At 37.0% G+C, this 17,500-nt stretch overlaps 2 protein-coding genes across 4 annotated transcripts in view; one reads left to right on the forward strand and one right to left on the reverse strand.

Moving 5' to 3' along the window:
* Positions 1 to 1,557: 1,557 nt before the first annotated feature.
* On the reverse strand, positions 1,558 to 12,908 carry LOC144973610 (uncharacterized). 2 transcript variants are annotated; one of them, XM_078916260.1, is made up of 6 exons: positions 12,526 to 12,908; positions 9,354 to 9,434; positions 8,489 to 8,561; positions 7,324 to 7,419; positions 6,027 to 6,122; positions 1,558 to 5,427 (listed from the first exon to the last, which is right to left on the reverse strand). In XM_078916260.1, exons 1-6 carry the CDS (start codon positions 12,550 to 12,552, stop codon positions 3,182 to 3,184), a joined length of 2,619 nt encoding a protein of 872 aa, XP_078772386.1. In that variant the 5' UTR covers positions 12,553 to 12,908; the 3' UTR covers positions 1,558 to 3,181. The 2 variants fall into 2 exon arrangements, with proteins under 2 accessions (XP_078772386.1, XP_078772385.1); XM_078916259.1 differs by lacking the exon at positions 12,526 to 12,908 and having other exon boundaries at positions 9,354 to 9,802.
* A 122-nt stretch (positions 12,909 to 13,030) lies between these two features.
* The window catches only part of LOC144973611 (retinochrome-like), a 30,068-nt gene continuing 25,598 nt past the window's right edge, over positions 13,031 to 17,500 (forward strand). The window contains exon 1 of one of the 2 annotated variants that reach the window (XM_078916262.1): positions 13,031 to 13,262. The gene's annotated coding sequence lies outside the window, so the exon portion shown is untranslated. Of the gene's footprint in view, positions 13,263 to 16,985; positions 17,136 to 17,500 lie in introns of those variants that run through there. The other variant, XM_078916263.1, reaches the window with a different exon arrangement.

The raw sequence follows: 17,500 nt of genomic DNA on the forward strand, positions 1-17,500 counted from the left end.
GCCATTAATTCTGTGCTATATGATAAAAATTTAACATTGGCAGTAAGGAACATTGTCGATCCCCATCCCTATATATATTAAAAAAAATAATTGGTATATTTTAGCAGAAGAGATAATATGTAAATAAAAATCCATTTTAAAAAGACCATTTGGCATTTTTTACATCCTGTTTGGCATTTTATGCAAAAAGAATATGGCAACCCTCGTTGGCAACTGTTGTGTCACCAAACATCTGTTGTTGTCCACTGTCATCGGTAAAAATTGTCACCAATCATTGTATCAACGCTATCAGATCGATGTGTCACGAACTCACACAAACGAGGAGAAATAGACAGATGCACGTGAAAAACTCGCCTACTCACTCCCTCATCAGCAATGCAGGTACCCGAAATTAAACACACAACTCCTTTCACAAACCCATTCACACACACACACACACACACACACACACACACACACACACACTCTCTCTCTCTCTCTCTCTCTCTCTCTCTCTTTCTCTCTCTCTCCTCCTCCTCCTCCTCCCTGCCCCCCCCCCCGACACACACACACACACACACACACACACACATACTTGTATGGCATGACTTGTCAGGACCATAATTTCACACATGACTTGTGGGTACCTCTATTTCCAGTGGGTTTAGGAAACATACAATACGTTGTATTGGTGGACAAAACAGCCGTCTATGATGGCAGGTGTCGTTTTTTAGAATACGTCAAATAACAAAGGTTTGACTAGAGTATGTTTGGGCCTCACTTTACACCATCATTGTAGGGTCATTGTGTAGTCATTGTGAGGACTTGATGAGACAGGGCATTACTAGTGGGGACTCACTTGGTGTGTAAACTGTGCACATTTATTGCAAGGACCTGTGTAAACTGTGGCCATTACTTGCAGGGACCTTTGATGTGTCTACAGTAGACATTACTTCTAAGGACCTTTGAGAGTTTAAACTGTGGCCATTACTTGCAGGGACCTTTGATGTGTGTCTACAGTAGACATTACTTCTAGGGACCTTTGGGAGTTTAAAATGTGGCCATTACTAGCAGGAACCTTTGATGTGTGTCTACAGTAGACATTACTTCTAAGGACCTTGAGAATTAGATGCCCATCTATACGGAAAAGAATGTAAAAACAAAAAGAAGAATAGGACATTAAGATAGATCGGGATACTCCAAACAAAATGTTCCTAACCTTAGGCTGTACCCGACTTGCATTACTATTGGCATATCATTTTTCTAGTCACTATGTCTGTATCAGAATGAAATGCAACCAAACATTCACTGCTCAGTAGATGATATCAGAACAATTCTGTCTTCATGAGGCTTTGAAATGATGACACTACAGGCCAGGTATCTACCAACTAAACTACCATATGGATCCTGATGTCAGATAACAATCTATCTTGTACACATTCGAATCATGTAGAACTGACCAAGTGAAAGTTCTCCCTCAATGCCAAGGGTAGGGTTCTGAACATTGACATATAATCATAAGGAGTATAAAGGGTGTTCAGTGGAATCCAGTCAAATCATCAAGACGGAAAAAATATGTTGATTTTAAATGAGGTTTGTTTATTCATAATCATAGCCAAATAATAATGCCAAATAATGATTAATAAAGATTTGAAGTTGATTCTGGGGAAATTTTAAAATTATCTTATTAAATACAGTGGAAACTCCCAATAACGACATTCTCTGGATAACGACACAAATCTCTAGTCCCTAATCTTATACTTAAATTATGTTCGTAGTGAAAATAAAAACTCTGGATAGCGACATACTCCCAATAAAGACATAATCTTCCAGTCCCAAGCGATGTCGTTATTGGGAGTTTCCACTGTATATACCATGATAATTATCAGAAAAGAGTGAAAAGAGCCATACTATAACTGAGGGAAATATTGAATTCCAATCTTAATTAATTTCAAACGAAAGTCCTATGAGAGCAGGAAGACTCAAAAATTAGTAAGAGTATACATCTTGCTCTCTGAGGTGTAAGAAGGGATGACAAAAATTACTTTTTGCATTATTGATGGGATGCTGCTAGTCTATGCCACATAACTTTTCTGGACGTGTCTTAGTATTCAACGATGGTACCCATTTTTTTCTGGATAGAGAGGGCAGAAACAAAGACAGCTCTCATTGAAGCTAAATTCGGGTCCTAATGAATAGACAGTGCTCTACCGTTTGAGATGCTCGAACCCATATAACGAAAATACAACAAGAAATAGTCCATTCTTGACGATAAAGAAGCATAAACAATTTTTATACATAATGATGATATATGTGGCGGAAAAAACAAAACTTAATAAACTAACAGTGGTTTGAATTGTGTGTTCAAGAGCGCAAGCAAAAACATCTGAGGTGAGACCCTGAAAACCAAAGGAACAGATAGGTAATTTGCTAGCGCACCAGGGCGTATTTTTACAAACACATTAATCATTATTAAACAATTGGTAAAATTGACTCCATTTTAGCAAGTCAATGCATCTAATGTTTTATTGAATAAAATGGTATGCCAGAACGGGGAATGAAAATGTGACTTCTCAATAGTTTGATTAAGCCTAGATCTTAACTCGTCTAATAAGCAAAGATAATGACGTGGAAAAAGATAGAATCACAAAACATCACTTTATACAAGTTAACAAATGTCAAAATAGGAATGTTGGTCTAATTAACAGAAATGATTTTGATAACTATTCTGCAAGTTGTTTTGGTTTAAGGACTATTTGGCTAAAATCACTTTCAGTTCATTGATACGAGTATAACGAGACAAAATAAAAAGTAATTTTGAATACTTTTGTGTTCATCTGGTTTTGACATTTTCCACAATATAATGGTCAGAGATAACATTATTATCATCAACAACAAATTGTCCTGTAATTGGACATATTATTATCAGTATCATTATTGAAAAAAAAATATGTTCATGTTTTCATATTGATTTTAAGTTGATGTCAAAAACAACATAGTATTGAAATTTTTATAAAGAGAGAGAGAGCGAGAAAGAAAAGAGAACGAGAGAGAGAGGAGGTCGGAGGAAAAAGTACTGATCACAAATTGCATAAGGTACCAATTAATTGAATTAACAACAAATGTCTGTACATCAAGGCGACAACAAGATAATGCTTAGTTTATGTACTACCGTACATACAATAACATAGGGAACAAATTTCTATACAAATTTCTTTTTTCTAGTTTGAACATTTTTTATGTAATATTTGATTTGTCTCCAGGGTCTGTTTGCTAAGATTGGAGAATTTCTCATAGCATTTTCAATGTTTGCTTTGCCAGGCAATCTTTCTAAAAAGAAAAAATTCCCTAATTCCTTTTCAACAGCTTTTCTTTCTTCCTCAGACCACCCTTTCCTTTCTTTATTCACTACTCTGTTTGTGATTTTCTTTGATTTATGAGATTCTCTAACAGTATCAGCCTCCTGACAGTTTTCAGTGTATGGCATTATCGTCGTACTATCAGGGGTCATGCTGCTACATCCTGTGTCACCGCCTTGAACGCAGTCGTCAAGGTCATCCTCATCAGCACTTAATTCCTCTCCATCAATTGCTTCGTCTTCAGCAAATTCCAGCTCGTCTAGATTCTTTCCCTTACACTTGTCAATTTTTCCTTTCTCCAGTTGCAAGAGAATCTTACTAACTTTAGCAAGTTGCATCGTGTCCTCTGGAAGACGATAGTATTCTTTATGAACAGACTTGTCATGCCCCATGAAGGCAGCCAATGCTTCCAGTTCATTCTCCTTCAAATCAAGCAGCTGACATATTGTTCCAATATGTTTTCTAAGTGCTGTAGATGTCAATAAGTCTGGCTGATCTGCTCCACATGCAGTGGCAAATTTCCTGAGAACATCTGAAGTTCTAAGTACATTTTCACCTTCACCGATAGCACCAAAAACATATGGGTTATTGTTAGCAAGCCCACTGGATTGTCTGAAATCGAGGAGCAAGTCAATACTATCCTTGTGAGATTTGGGTAGAAGAACTGGCACTCGTCTCCCTCGCTTTCCTCTAATTTCTACCCTTTCGAGTTGTTTGGCTAAGTTTCTTTCAAACTTACTCAAACTCTGCAGGATTTCCCCTTGTAGAGATTTTCCTGAAGCCAATCCATTCTGATAGTTTTCAATTTTCATTCTCTGCATCTCACCGCCTCTTCGTCTGTTAAAAAGAACCATCTGTGCTAGAGCAATCTCAGCTAAATTTCTCCACGTATTTGGGTTTGGGTGTTCACGCAATTGTGTTATTGCATCTGTTAACTTGGATTTAATGAAACAATATAAAAGCTGCACATCTTTTGCTAAAGGTAGTCTTCTTGCTGTGTTAAATCTTCTTTTGTGAAGAGTGTGCAGAGCTCTCGATGATATTTGATGTGACCAGTCAGAAGAATAAAGTTTGGTAAATGCTTCAGCCTGTTTCTCTAATAGAGTATCTCCTGATTGCAAAGCCTCTGATTTCAAAATGTCTGCACAGGCTTTTAAGGAATGGCCTAACTTTAAAGCAAGTGAAGGTATTTCATAAATTCCAGTGATGCAATTGTACTTTGCTAAAACTTTGACAACTTTGACAACAGTTGAAAATAACAGGGGGTCAATGCACTGTGTAATATTTTCAATTTCACATTCGTTTTTCATTTCATTCAAAAAACGGCCAATTTCTCTCATTTTTTGTTTTATGTACTGGTATTGATGTGGCTGGTCTAAAAATTTAGAAAAAAGATTTTTCCCAGACTGCAAAATGACACTGTCATGGCGACAAAGGAGGGAGATCCTATCGGAACTCATTGTGTTTAAAATCTTTTCTTCAAAATCACTATTATCGTCTTCCTGTTTACTTGAAAGTAAAAGAAAATTTGTATTTTTCTTTGAGCTTTTGGTTTCATTATTGAAGGCAGCACATTTTTTCTTGTGACGCCATAAATCCTTCCTTAGAAAAAGTCCAAAACATTTTTCACAGGTTGTAAAAGCCTCTAAGTTGTCAGTTATTGGTTGCCTTCTAGCCGGAATCAAAAAACCTTTTTTTGCATCTATCACTGTTTTGTTGTGTTTAAAATCCCCACGATGAAGCAATAACTGCAATTCCCTCTTTCTGTCCTTGGTACCTACTTTATGGGCTAAAGCTTTTGCCACTTCAATTTCCCCACTATGTACACTTTCTAAATGCCTAGCCATTTTAGCATAAAGTCTACCACAATACAAACAAGAATGTCGTTTGTCCCATTTTCTTTTACCCCCCGATCCTCCTGGCACCATTTTCTGCACAGTCATGTCATCTGCTTTCTGTGGAAGGTCAGCCTCCTGATCATCGAGCTGTGGGAGAGGGATGATGACAGACTCGCTACCACTTTCTACCTCACTCTCTGCAACACAAACTAGACTTGCAGTTGTAGGACTTCTTTGGTGTTCATTGGGGTCTGAAAATGCAAAAATAAAAAACATGACTTCACTTGCTGTTGTGCAATTCAAAGTACTTATGCATACCATGTAGACCCCAAGTGTGTCGCAATAGCCGAGCGGATAAGCCATTGCACTGTGATATGGGAGATCTGGGTTCGAGTCCCACTTTTGGCACTGCAATTGAACCTTGGGAGAGGTTATTTGCACACACTGCCGCTGCTCTTACAACGACATATGGTTCACGGAAAACCAAAAAATCATTTCCCCTTCTCGGGGTGAAATATTTCACCAAAAAAAAAGTGCTGTCTCAATTTTGTAGGTTAACATGACTGGTTACAACTGACTCATTTGGATAGAATAGTAGACTATCTCAAGGCATTAAAAAAAATCATTCTTCTCTTCATAAAACAATTTGGTAATAACCATGCAATACAACTAATGCTCAAGGCCATACATCTGTGTGACATGTGGGATTGCACCAGTGTTGTCACAGTATAAAATGAGTTACAAACAGGTTTCAAGGGATCAAAGTACGTACTATTATGGGTAAATTAGAGTATATTCCTGCTTATTGTATTTGGATTTTAAATCTAAAGCATCACAGGTTCTTATTTACCTTTGTCATCAGCATCCTCAGGATCGCTGTCTGTTTTGCAGCTAGAAGAACTCTCTCCTGAGCTTTCAGGGACATATTCGTCTTCACTGTCCATTTCTGAAATAAGATTGTAAGAGGGAATGATGCTTGCTTGTATCTTCAAAACAGTTTGTTGGGTTTAATTTTCAGGTTTTTAAGACATTTTTAACACAAAAAAGATATAAATTATCTAACATAATGTACAAGATTCTTCTAACTCAATACAGTGGGCACCGGATTCAACGAGGTCGCATTCAACGAGAAGTCGGATTCAACGAGGGATTCAGAAATCCCCGATTCCCGGCCCTATATTTTCTTAGTAAATAAAAACGCATCCAACGAGCATCCTAGCTCCTAAAGTCGCATTCAACGAGGTCATTTAGGCCAGACCATTGGCTTCAGGCCAGAGCAATGCTACCCACAGAGTGGCACAACTTTCATTTGAACGTCACTGTTTGCTTGCCTCCACAAAACGAACGTCTCATGTTGTCCAATGTGTAGTGCGTGGTTTACAGTAGTACGATGCTACTCAGCCGTGTGTCGTGTAGAATTTTATCTGGTAGGTATTCCTATGTGTAAGGCAAGAGGTGAGTCGGTCATAGACAACATGTAGTCCCTCTATGGAGTGGGTTGGTAGAAATTGTGAGGCGAGGAGAGGATGGGTAGGTGTATTTACTTCGATGAATGAGGAGATGCTGGCAGCAGACATGTGACGTGTAGTGCCATGGTTAGGTCATGCGCAGCTAAGATTTCATCACACAGACTTAGTGTTAATTGTGATGGTCTCAGTTTTGTATGAATAAAGGACAAGGGCTAATCTTATTAATAAAATACATGCATTGAAATGCAAAATTTTTATTTTTTTAAATATGTAAATAAATAAAATTTTAAAATGAAAAGAAACAACCCCAGAAGAATCCCGGTGCCGTAATGTGCTCGTCAAGGAAGCTAAATCATAAATCTAACTTTTTCATACTGATTCATTATTTATATTCCTTGTTTAGGACAAAGTCGCATTCAACAAGAGGTCGCATTCAACGAGGTCAGGGGCCCTGTCCCAAAGACCTCGTTGAATGCGACTTCCACTGTAAACAAATTGATACTCAAATTTGTGATATTTTAGTTAATTGTCCAATGCGTCATTCACTATTCCCCAAACAGCAACATTTTTAAAACGGAACATGATGTATCGCATATTTCTTCTGAAGACAGAATTAATTCGGCATTGTATTTGTATCTTTTCTATTTCACTAAAAACACCTCATCACAGGTTATTTACCTTTGTCATCAGTATCCTCTGGATCGCTGTCTGTTTTGCAGCTAGAAGCACTCTCTCTTGGGCCTTCGGGGACATATTCGTCTTCACTGTCCTTTTCTGAAATGACCATGAAAAGTATATATCAAAACATGTGTGCAAAATTGAAATGAAGTTTCTCTTTACTCCAGAGAAGCAAACATCAGATATATTGTAGATGTAATTCTCTAACCATATAGTCTGGTTATGTCTTTGAAAACTAACTTGGTTAGAGAATTAAATCAAGGAGATGAAAGTACAATAATCAAAACTCTTTTCTATAACTGACCCCCACCATCTTCATTTATGTTACAGACTAAATGAAAGAGCAATGCCATCATTCTAAACTCAATATTGTGAGAGGCAGAGGAAGAGAGAGAGAAAGAGAAAAAGAGAGAGATAAAAAGATTATTTCATTTCAAAATGCAGTATCTAAAAGAAAGGATATGATTTCTATGATAAGATTATCAACAATAATTTTTCATCTTTGTTGCAGAGCACTGCTGGTTGTTTGGCCTGGCAGTGAACTTTCTCATTAATGAGGGGAAAATAAGATATTTTTGGCTCACTCTATGACAACCCAGCTGGATTGTCCAAAGTTAATTAAGAACCGATGGAAAGTTGTTAGTGATAGACTATATGAAATGTAATAGTAATACACATTATTAGAAACCAAAATGAGCTACTATTAGGCCTGTAATGACTTACTTTCTTTTTCTTATCTTTAATGTGAGTAAACAGGCATTCAAATACGTAACTCCTTAAAGGACTTCATGCCAATAAGACCAGAGCCTAACCCTGTAGCTCGGAGCTGACTAGTAGCAATTTCTTGTTACGCTTTGGATAGGACACTGGTCTTTTGAAAAGTACTTTACACCCATTTCCAATAGGTCTAATGATATCCAGCTACCCACTTTCTGCTGGATAGGTAGGGGGATTGGAAAAAATTCTAATGTCTTTTTTGCCTGAACCTGGAATCAAACCCGGGATATCTGTGTGATAGGCCACAACTCTATCAACTGATCTCAAGGGACCCTCAATTGAGCATTTGAATGCCATGTAAAAGTTGACAAGCATTCAAGAGGTAATAATATTCCTTTTGGTTTGAGTGGTTAGAAAAGCAAAATGAAAATGATAAAATCAAACTTACTGCAATTACTGCCTATTTCTTCAGGAATTTGTCCACCACGACGAGGAGGCCTTAAGTTCGCACATCTCTGATTCTGGAACAGAAAATATATTAGAATAGAGGATTAGAAGTAGACTTATGCAGCTATATATATGTGCATTCCAATCTGGCATCTCTCAAATGGCTCTACCCAGACTGACAGTCAACCAAAAAAAAAAGGTACATTGTTACACAAACATAATACTATCATCTGCATTTTTTGCTAAATAGGAGCCTAAAATTTGCCAAAAATAACGTCAAAATGTGCCAAAAGTGCCAAAATTTGCCAAAAAATTGCGGGGCAGAGTTAGACGTGATATGATATTTAACCCCTAAACTCCCCATAATCCTTGAAAAAATGTATGAAAATTAAATGGTTTCCAATTTTTTCCAACTTTACTTTTAGATAAAATGGTGTTTCAAATGAAATCTATTGCCCGTTATATCCTGACAAATAATATCATTAATTCCAGCTAAAAGTGAAAAAGAAATCACAAGAAAACGTTTTTTCAGAAGAAAAAAAATGTCAAAAATCGGAAAATTTGCCAAACTTTGCCAATTTTGTGAAATTTGCGGAAGGGCCCGGAATTTGCGGCCGCAAAATATGCAGATGACAGATAATAGCATTAAACTATGAGCATACTTAAGAACGACAACTCAGAGCAAAAAAGGATCTTGTTTTAAACTAAAGCATAAACCTAGCCGAGTCATCTCAGCCAATTAGAAAAGGCTTCGGTCATAATACATATTCCATGAATCAAACAAAGCAGGTCTTTGAATAGATAATTATTAATTAATCAATGACTAGAAAACTATGTAACCTTCATATCATTAACAATGTAGTTACCTCAGTCTTGTCTTTTGCTTTCTTTATCATCCCAGAATCGGAAAGTAAAGAAAAAACTTCATTTGCAGTTTTCAACGGTTTCTGAAAAAAAGAAACAATACAAATACATAAACTTTTATCAAAGAAAAAAAAATGTAGTGAGTGGTTGACTTTAGCCATGTAAAAAACATTTATTATACTCCAATTTGGAGGCTTGCATTTTAAAAACTCATCCCTCGTCAATTACAACAGTGGCAATTACAAATAAGTAAACCAACTAAGTAACCAGAAGAAATTAAAAACACATAGATCAGCAGATGAATCATAAATGATTCAAAGTCTACGTAGCCAAGAACTGTCAGTGTCTTAGTCTTAGTGTAGGCTACCCAGCCTACTGCAGACTGCATAGGAATTGTTAATTTTTTTTTCTTTTGATATTAGGGTTTGCAACAAGTAAAGGCATGTTTTAGAAGGTACTTTGATACCGGCATGACTCAAAAATGGGCACCTGAAATAGGGCCTGTGGCTGTGACCTTATTTTTTATTTTTTGATAGCTTCTTCTTTCTTTCTTATTTATAAATATGGATTTTCACGATGTTTGTGTCACATGCAGCTAGGCTTAGAAACTTGACAGGCCAGTCAGCGCCGATCACAAGTCTGACGTCATGGGGATTTCCTTGGCTGCTGGAAATGTCAAGTTCGCGACCAGCGTGTCCAAGATTTCGAGCGTGTCCTTTCAGACTGGGGATTTCATTCGGCATCGTGTGTAGTTTGTGTGTGTGTGTGCATGACTTTTTTTCGTTTTCTTTTCAAAACGGGGCCTGATAGATATGGATGCCAAGTTGGATTATTGAAACCCAAAGTTCCCGTATTTTTTTTGTTTGTCGCCTCTTGCTTTTCGTTTTATACTAGGAGTTTGTGTATACTTCTTCACCTGAGTCGCACCGCAACTATTATTTTATACAGCTGCCATTTTTGGAATTTTCATTAAAAGGCAGCAGTTGTGACGCTTAGTTGCGACTGAATCGTATCGTTCTTGCGGCTGTTTTCAAAACTGCTTTTTCACACCATTTCATAAAGAAGCAGGAGTGAGTCGCAACACAACTATTACTTTTTATACAGCTGCCATTTTTGGAATTTTCAATAAAAGCGCAGCAGTTGTGATTTTTTTTGACAACGGCTTCCTTTTACGGCTTTAATTTCACATAACCGCATCTGACTATAGTCATTCTCCCGACACGCTTTTTTTTTTGCTGTATATGAAAATAGTAAAAATAGCAGCTATAAAAGGAGAGATTGTTGCGATCCGATGGCGTAATTGTAAAGCAACTCCTGCTTTATTGGGAAATGGTGTGAAAAAAGCAGCTTTGAAAACAACTGCAGGAACGATGTGACTCACTCGCGACTAAGTATCATAACTGCTGCGCTTTTATTGAAAATTCAAAAAATGGCAGCTGTGTGCAAGTAATTGTTGCGGTGCGATTCACTCCTGCTTTTTAGTGAAATGGTGTGAAAAAGTCAGCGTTGAAAACAGCCGCAAGAACGATATGACTGTCGCAACTAAGCATCACAACTACTGCCTTTTTAGTGAAAATTCCAAAAATGGCAGCTGTATAAAAATTATAGTTGCGATGCAACTCATGTGCTATTTAACGGCTTAGTCGTATCACAACTGCTACTCTTTATGTGAAAATGGCGCAAACAGCAGCTATAAAAAGCAGCATTTGCGATGCTACCTGGGCACGCCTTCGCATCGCGAAATGGATCTTCTCTAAAATCGCTGTCAACCCCCGCATCCCCCCCCCCTCAAATCACCAAGTTTTCATCATTTGACAATGAAATTGCGAAAATTGCAACACAAGAGTGATATTAAATCCGACCAAATTAATTGTGCGTGAAGATTTTTTTTTACATATCAGAATTGTGAAACTTGGCATTAAAATCGCCAATTTGTCCTATATGGCAGGAAACCATTACATGTCATTACACACGTCATTAGTCATTACCATAGCACACATAGGTTTCGCTAAGGTCATTACACTACACATCTCACTCAACTGCCTTCATGTGCCACGAGTGAGAGGCGCCGGGTGAATGGGGTACCCCATAATATGTCTGTGAATTAGCATTGCCTCTGTCGGTGGGGATTCCATGGCATCCCATGACGTCACACAGAAATTAAGCAGCCAATCAGCAACGATCAAATATTGCGATCAGCGCTGATTGGCCTGTCAAGTTTCTACGCCTAGCTGCATGTGTTTGTGTCATTGTATTTAGTTTGCAATCAGTAGTCCATTGGTGTATGTTTTGTATAAATTGTAAGTGATTGAATAATAGCATTGAGGATGAAACAGGAATATTTCAATTGATAACTGAGGTCAATTATAAAGCTTGTCCCTTTTTATTAATTATTAACATCATGACACTAAACTTAAAAATCTTATTCGATGATGTATCATAAATGTCATGTCCCAATTTCATCCGGCATCAGAAATCAGACCATCCCTGCAGCAAGCATGCATACCCCTGACGCCATTCATTCTTTCCTATATTTCATTACAATGTGACGGAAATAGATAAAAGTGGAGAATGCACACGATTTTTTTAGTGATACTGAAACTGATATTGATGTTAATGTAAATCGAATTTCGAGAAATTTAAGATAGGTACCAGATTTTGTTTTTGTACTAACTTTATTTCTACAGCATGGAATTTAAGTGGTATCACTGTTCTTGTGTTGCAATACCTTTCCAATGACGTATGTCTTGGTCTTGATTAATTTTGAATTATTTTTTTTTGTCAAGTTCAAAGTCCGGTAGCACTGCTCACTGCACTGATGTGGGGAGAGAAATATCGACCCAAGAACATCGTGAATTGACTGGGAACCGCAACACTGCGATATTACTATTACCTGAATTTAAACTCTAAAAATAATAATAAGAGAAGGCAGCCCTCATTGCTAAGAATTTAACGCGGAAATCTTAACAATCGCCGATGCCGATAGCATAGCCATAGCGCAGAGCTCTAACTCTAGGCTGATGAAGTCGTAATTTAGTGATTTGTTTAGTTAGATTGGTAAGAGTAAGAATCCAAAAAATAATTTTAAGAGATCCGATCCCGAACAATTAAAACTAGACTTGCTTTTTATCCATATCAATAACTAATTAAAAGTGGGAAAAAAATATTTCTTACCCCTTTTTTACGTTGAAAAGTCCACATCTTCGCCTGTCAGTACAGTGAAGCCGAGCGCAGCCATTGCAGACAAAAACTTCCGGTTGGCGTCTACCGTTTCAAACTCTTTTTCAGAAGAGCGGTACAAGACGCACACCAACGCAATTCAATATTTTCACACACCGTAAATTGTGTAAAATCCACACACACGTTTCAAGTAAAACGTCATTATGGGGACTTCGATGAAATTTGGTGAAATGGTTCAGGGCGTCAAAATGATGGTTTTAAACCAATACCATTATGGGGACCCGAGTGTAAGGCCCCACAATGACAAGGGGTCCTCAGAACGTTGGTGTGTAACCAGGTATTGGTCCCCATAAGTAATGCCATACAAGAACACACACACACACACATTAAAATGTAAAACGGAACGACGAACAGATCAAGTCTTGCTTTCAACTTCTGACGATAAATTCTCTCTTCGCATCTATATTTTAAGTCAACACACACTCACACACTAACGCACGCGTAACTCACCAGAACCTAACTCCCCCGCACCGCCGATACCAGCTCACGATCTTATCACAACACCACAACACTGCCACAGCAGGTCATTCCCCATGACTTGCCACCAAATAAAAGTCTTATCTGTGATAATTTAGGGACTATTTTGTACAGGCCTTGCTTGCGCTGTGGACAGACGACAGAAATCTTCACCAGTAATCAAATCATAATTTATCAAGTTGGATACTGCTCCCGTGAGTAACTTCAATAGTGTAAATAAGACAGGAATGTTATTAAAACAACGATAGACACTACCTTACATTTTAAAACAACAGACATTATCATCATCAACTTTATCACCACCACCACCACCACCATCATCATCATCATCATCATCATCATCATCATCACCATCATCATCATCATCATCATCATCATCATCATCATCATCAGCATCATCATCATCATCATCATCATCATCATCATCATCATCATCGTCAGCATCATCACCATCTTTAGCACAATCACGAATTTATATTAATATATCTAACACAATATTATAATAATGATCATCTTTATTAAAGAAAAACATTTTATAGAATATAAACAAATTAACGAATACATTGCTTTGCTTATAGACTCTTTGATTTTTAAAATTCCTAACATACATTCTATCCAATGTGTTTTCATGCTTTATCCACACGTTCATTCCTTACATTCTAACAGTGTGCGTTGTTGTTGTTGTTGTCGCTTTTAAACCAAGCCCTTTGGTCTGAAATTCAATTATCGTTAAATTGAAAAACACATCTCGCCGAGGAGTTTATATTATAATTAACTGTTCGTGGCAGGCACACGTGCACAGGATATCAACATATCGGCTTTTGTTTAAAATAAACACATTAGCATTTGTGAATCATCTCTACTGCTTCTATTAGCCTGACTACATTATCTACGAAACATTTTTTAAATACCGATAATAAATAAATATTTGAATTGAATTGAATTGAACTGAAAAAGGTTTTATCTACGATTTTGACTTATATTGGGAAATAGATTGACCCAAGACCGAGGAAAAAAAAAGCCTACTAAATCTTTACGAGAGGTTTAAGTGTTCATTATCATATATTATGATAACCAAACGTAATTCTGTGTTTAATTTAACATTGTTGTAATGGACAATATTTATGCCTTGATTTATTAGTATTACAATTATGGGCCCACGATTATTTTGGGTTATCAGACTTGTAAATAAGTACGCGTCGCTCGAGGTCAATAAGTGATGGATTTCCGATAAAAATACCGTATTGTAACATTTTATTTTTATATAATATGATGTTGTGCGGAAACAAATTATGTTGTTATATTCCATTCAATTATACCATTTTGTTCATAAGCTTTTCTTATAATATTGTTATAAGGAAAGCTTATGAACAAAATGGTATAATTGAATGGAATATAACAACATAATTTATTATTTGTTTCCCCACAACATCATTAATCGGTCAGATACCACTTTTTGTCTGACCAGTATTTTATAAGGCGTAATGAAGAACGGAATCGGTATAATGTCACGTCGCACAGCAACGGCGGCCATCGTGGTTCTAAACAAAGAAAATCGGTACTTTTTATTCTTCGTGTTGGCTAGAACTTTTCATATGTCTTGTGATCAGAGTGTGTAAAAGTCAAAATATGATCAGATTTATAATGTTTTTCTCCTCTGGATACGCTTTTATGCTCGTCGGAGAAGTATTTCATAAGGGCGTCCGCCATTGTTCCGATAGTTTAGAGCCAGTTACTAAGTTACCTTGCGTCATTACGAGGGAAATGACGTTACGACTGTTGAAGCGTATTGTATTGTCCGGATAATCGGATGACGAAAAGTGAATTTTCAAGTTAAAATGTCAGAAATATAAAACGGCCAGGTGGTGACAATAAAAAAAACAAAAAAAAAAAACAAAAAAACACGTCGCTTTTTGTCGGCTTGTATCTCTGAGACTTAATTGAATTTCTTTCAAATTCAAAATTAAAAAAAAAAAAACAAAAAAAAAAAAACAAGAAAAACAAATCGTTATACGTAGACTGTCAAAACTTTATGAAATATGAATTGAGAAAGAAAAAACATACAGTGATATTTTTAAACTCTGCTCAGAAACGGTTTGTCGCAACGTTGCACCAGAGAGTAAAATGAAGACGATCTTAACATTTGCTGTCCTTTTTATATTATTAGCAAACATTGATTACGTCACCATAAACATTGTTTTCACCATGATTCTCTTCATCGTGTGAGGAATCGTCTATATAGATAGTATGCGCTTGGCTAAGAAGCTCACAACATTGCCATCCGGAAGTATAACGGACAAACACACAAAACTGAGTGTATACATGAACGTTTATAGTCGGTTGATACAGTTCAGTGAGCATTACTCATAAACGCGGATGGCAGAAAACAATAACAAAGACCTGAGTGACGTCATCTTCAAACTATCTATAGCACACTCACATACCTATTTTGGTCCAACGATTACAATGTTTGCACTTTAATTAACCAACGTGGTCTCTTTTTCCATCTTGAAATGCACTTCCGAATTTTCTGAATGGTTATCTCCTCCCGGCATAAAATAATTCTTTCTTTCAAGGTTTCTTCTGTAAATGCAAATCTTTGTCCACTATAAACCTTCTCGGTCAAAGAAGTCCAAATTACGTAAACCTTGGATTCAGGTCAGATGGTTGAGGCGGCCAGTTGTCTTTCTTTATGAAATAAACATTCTTACTTCAAAGAAAAGCTTGTGTATTTTTGCTCGTATAGGTTGTAACAACATCTTGTTGAACAATGAAATAATTATTTTAATATTTTGCAATTCTATTAATAAATAACAGTTCTAATAGTATTACAATTTTAAAAAGATAGATATCTTTATAATTTTTTACAATAGAAATAAAGAAATAGCGGCGCTTTTTTTGGGACCACTTGATATATTATAACAATAAATACTGGATATGAAGGCCGAGACATAACGGCTATAAAGCTATCAATTACACGCTTCGACAAAGATAACGCTGTTACTGACTACTGACTTGTTCTCATTTTACACTTGATAGTATGGTGGGATAATGTGAGTAAATTAAATTGGTTTTTCCAAGGATTCAACTTTGCGTCGCCCTCCGACGGAACTCGAACTAGAAACCCACAGTTCAGATGCCGAGTGTCATATCACTCTTACTCTCACTCACTCAATCCCATGACCGGATGGTCGTCGGGGGGGGGGGGGGGGGGGGGGGGGGGGGGCTTGCGTGAAGCAGAAGTTACAGTCTTCCTCCATGCCTGCCTGTTGCTAGCCCTATGTAGCAGCCCCGGAACCGACATCTCTGTCTATTCTTTTATATAGTCCAGCCACATCTTCCTTTGGCGCCCTCTTCTGCGCTGGCCTTCGACTGTGCCCTGTAGGACTGTCCTGCTCAAGCTATCGTGTCGAGTATGGTGTCCAAACCAAGACTTTTATGGGATTCACAGTCACTAGAAGAGGTTCTTGTGGGCCTGCCCGAGCTTCTATTTCTTCCAGGACCGAAAGAATATTGTTGTGTGTGTGTGTGTGTGTGTGTGTGTGTGTGTGTGTGTGCGTGTGTGTGTGTGCTTGTGTGTGTAAATGATTATGTTTCAGCCAAAGTAATTTGTAATTTAAGCGCTTAGAGTCTGGTGTCTCGGAGTTATAGCGCTATATAAGTTTTCAGCATTATTATTATTTATTAATATCATATTATAACGTCATTGATTGTTGCTGTAAATGTGTCTGGTCCTAATAAAAAAAAAAAATACAATATTGTGTGAAAACAAAAATTCGTTTCACAAATGGAATTGTTCATTGTCTTTCCGGTTTCATCAAAATCAAAGCATTCGCTTCAGCCATTCTAATGTAATCACTGTCCAACCGCACATTTCAAAATTTACTTATTCATTTTATATTTTGTTTCACTGGAAAATGTTTTTAAATGATTTTTTACCACTAGGACCCGTGAGTCTGGACACGAATTATCGATTTATCTAGACGGGTCTACATTGATACAATGGATGCAGTTTTGTGCTGGTTTGTCTGTTCTTATCAATAAAATGTGAGGTCGGAGAACCGAAGGTAGTTATGGGATTGATTTAACATTGTTGTAATGAAAAGTATTTTTTAGTTTTGAAGGTACGTCCATTGCAACGTTGAGCCCATAACAAGTTGAGTTATCATTGGACACGTGTGGAACCTTTTTACAACGAGCAAAGTGGTGTTTAACCCTCTCCTTACCACCTACAGGAAAATCGTCACATTTGTTACGATACAACCAACAATTTTCATATTCAAATTTCTTTTGTACATCATAAAATTTAAAGAAAATGAACAGTGTGTTGTAGAGCATGTTTTACTAAAGAAATTATGTATCACAGGAAGTTACTGCTATTGTGTTTGAGTGATAAAAATATATTTTTGTGTTATTAGTTGGGTGAGAAGTT

The sequence above is a fragment of the Berghia stephanieae genome, chromosome 5 (genome assembly GCF_034508935.2).
Source record: "Berghia stephanieae isolate SIO BIC M18660-M18661 chromosome 5, UCSD_Bste_1.3, whole genome shotgun sequence".
NCBI lineage: Eukaryota > Metazoa > Mollusca > Gastropoda > Nudibranchia > Aeolidiidae > Berghia > Berghia stephanieae.

Bases quoted from the DNA above. Each gene is read 5' to 3' on its own strand.
- LOC144973610 (XM_078916259.1), bottom strand. From the start codon at position 9,512: ATGGCTAAAGTCAACCACTCACTACATTTTTTTTTCTTTGATAAAAGT. The intron at 7,420-8,488 runs GTAAGTTTGATT...TGGTCATTTCAG, and splicing joins AGAAATAGGCAGTAATTGCA to AAAAGGACAGTGAAGACGAA. The intron at 6,123-7,323 runs GTAAATAACCTG...ATCTTATTTCAG, and splicing joins AGAGGATACTGATGACAAAG to AAATGGACAGTGAAGACGAA.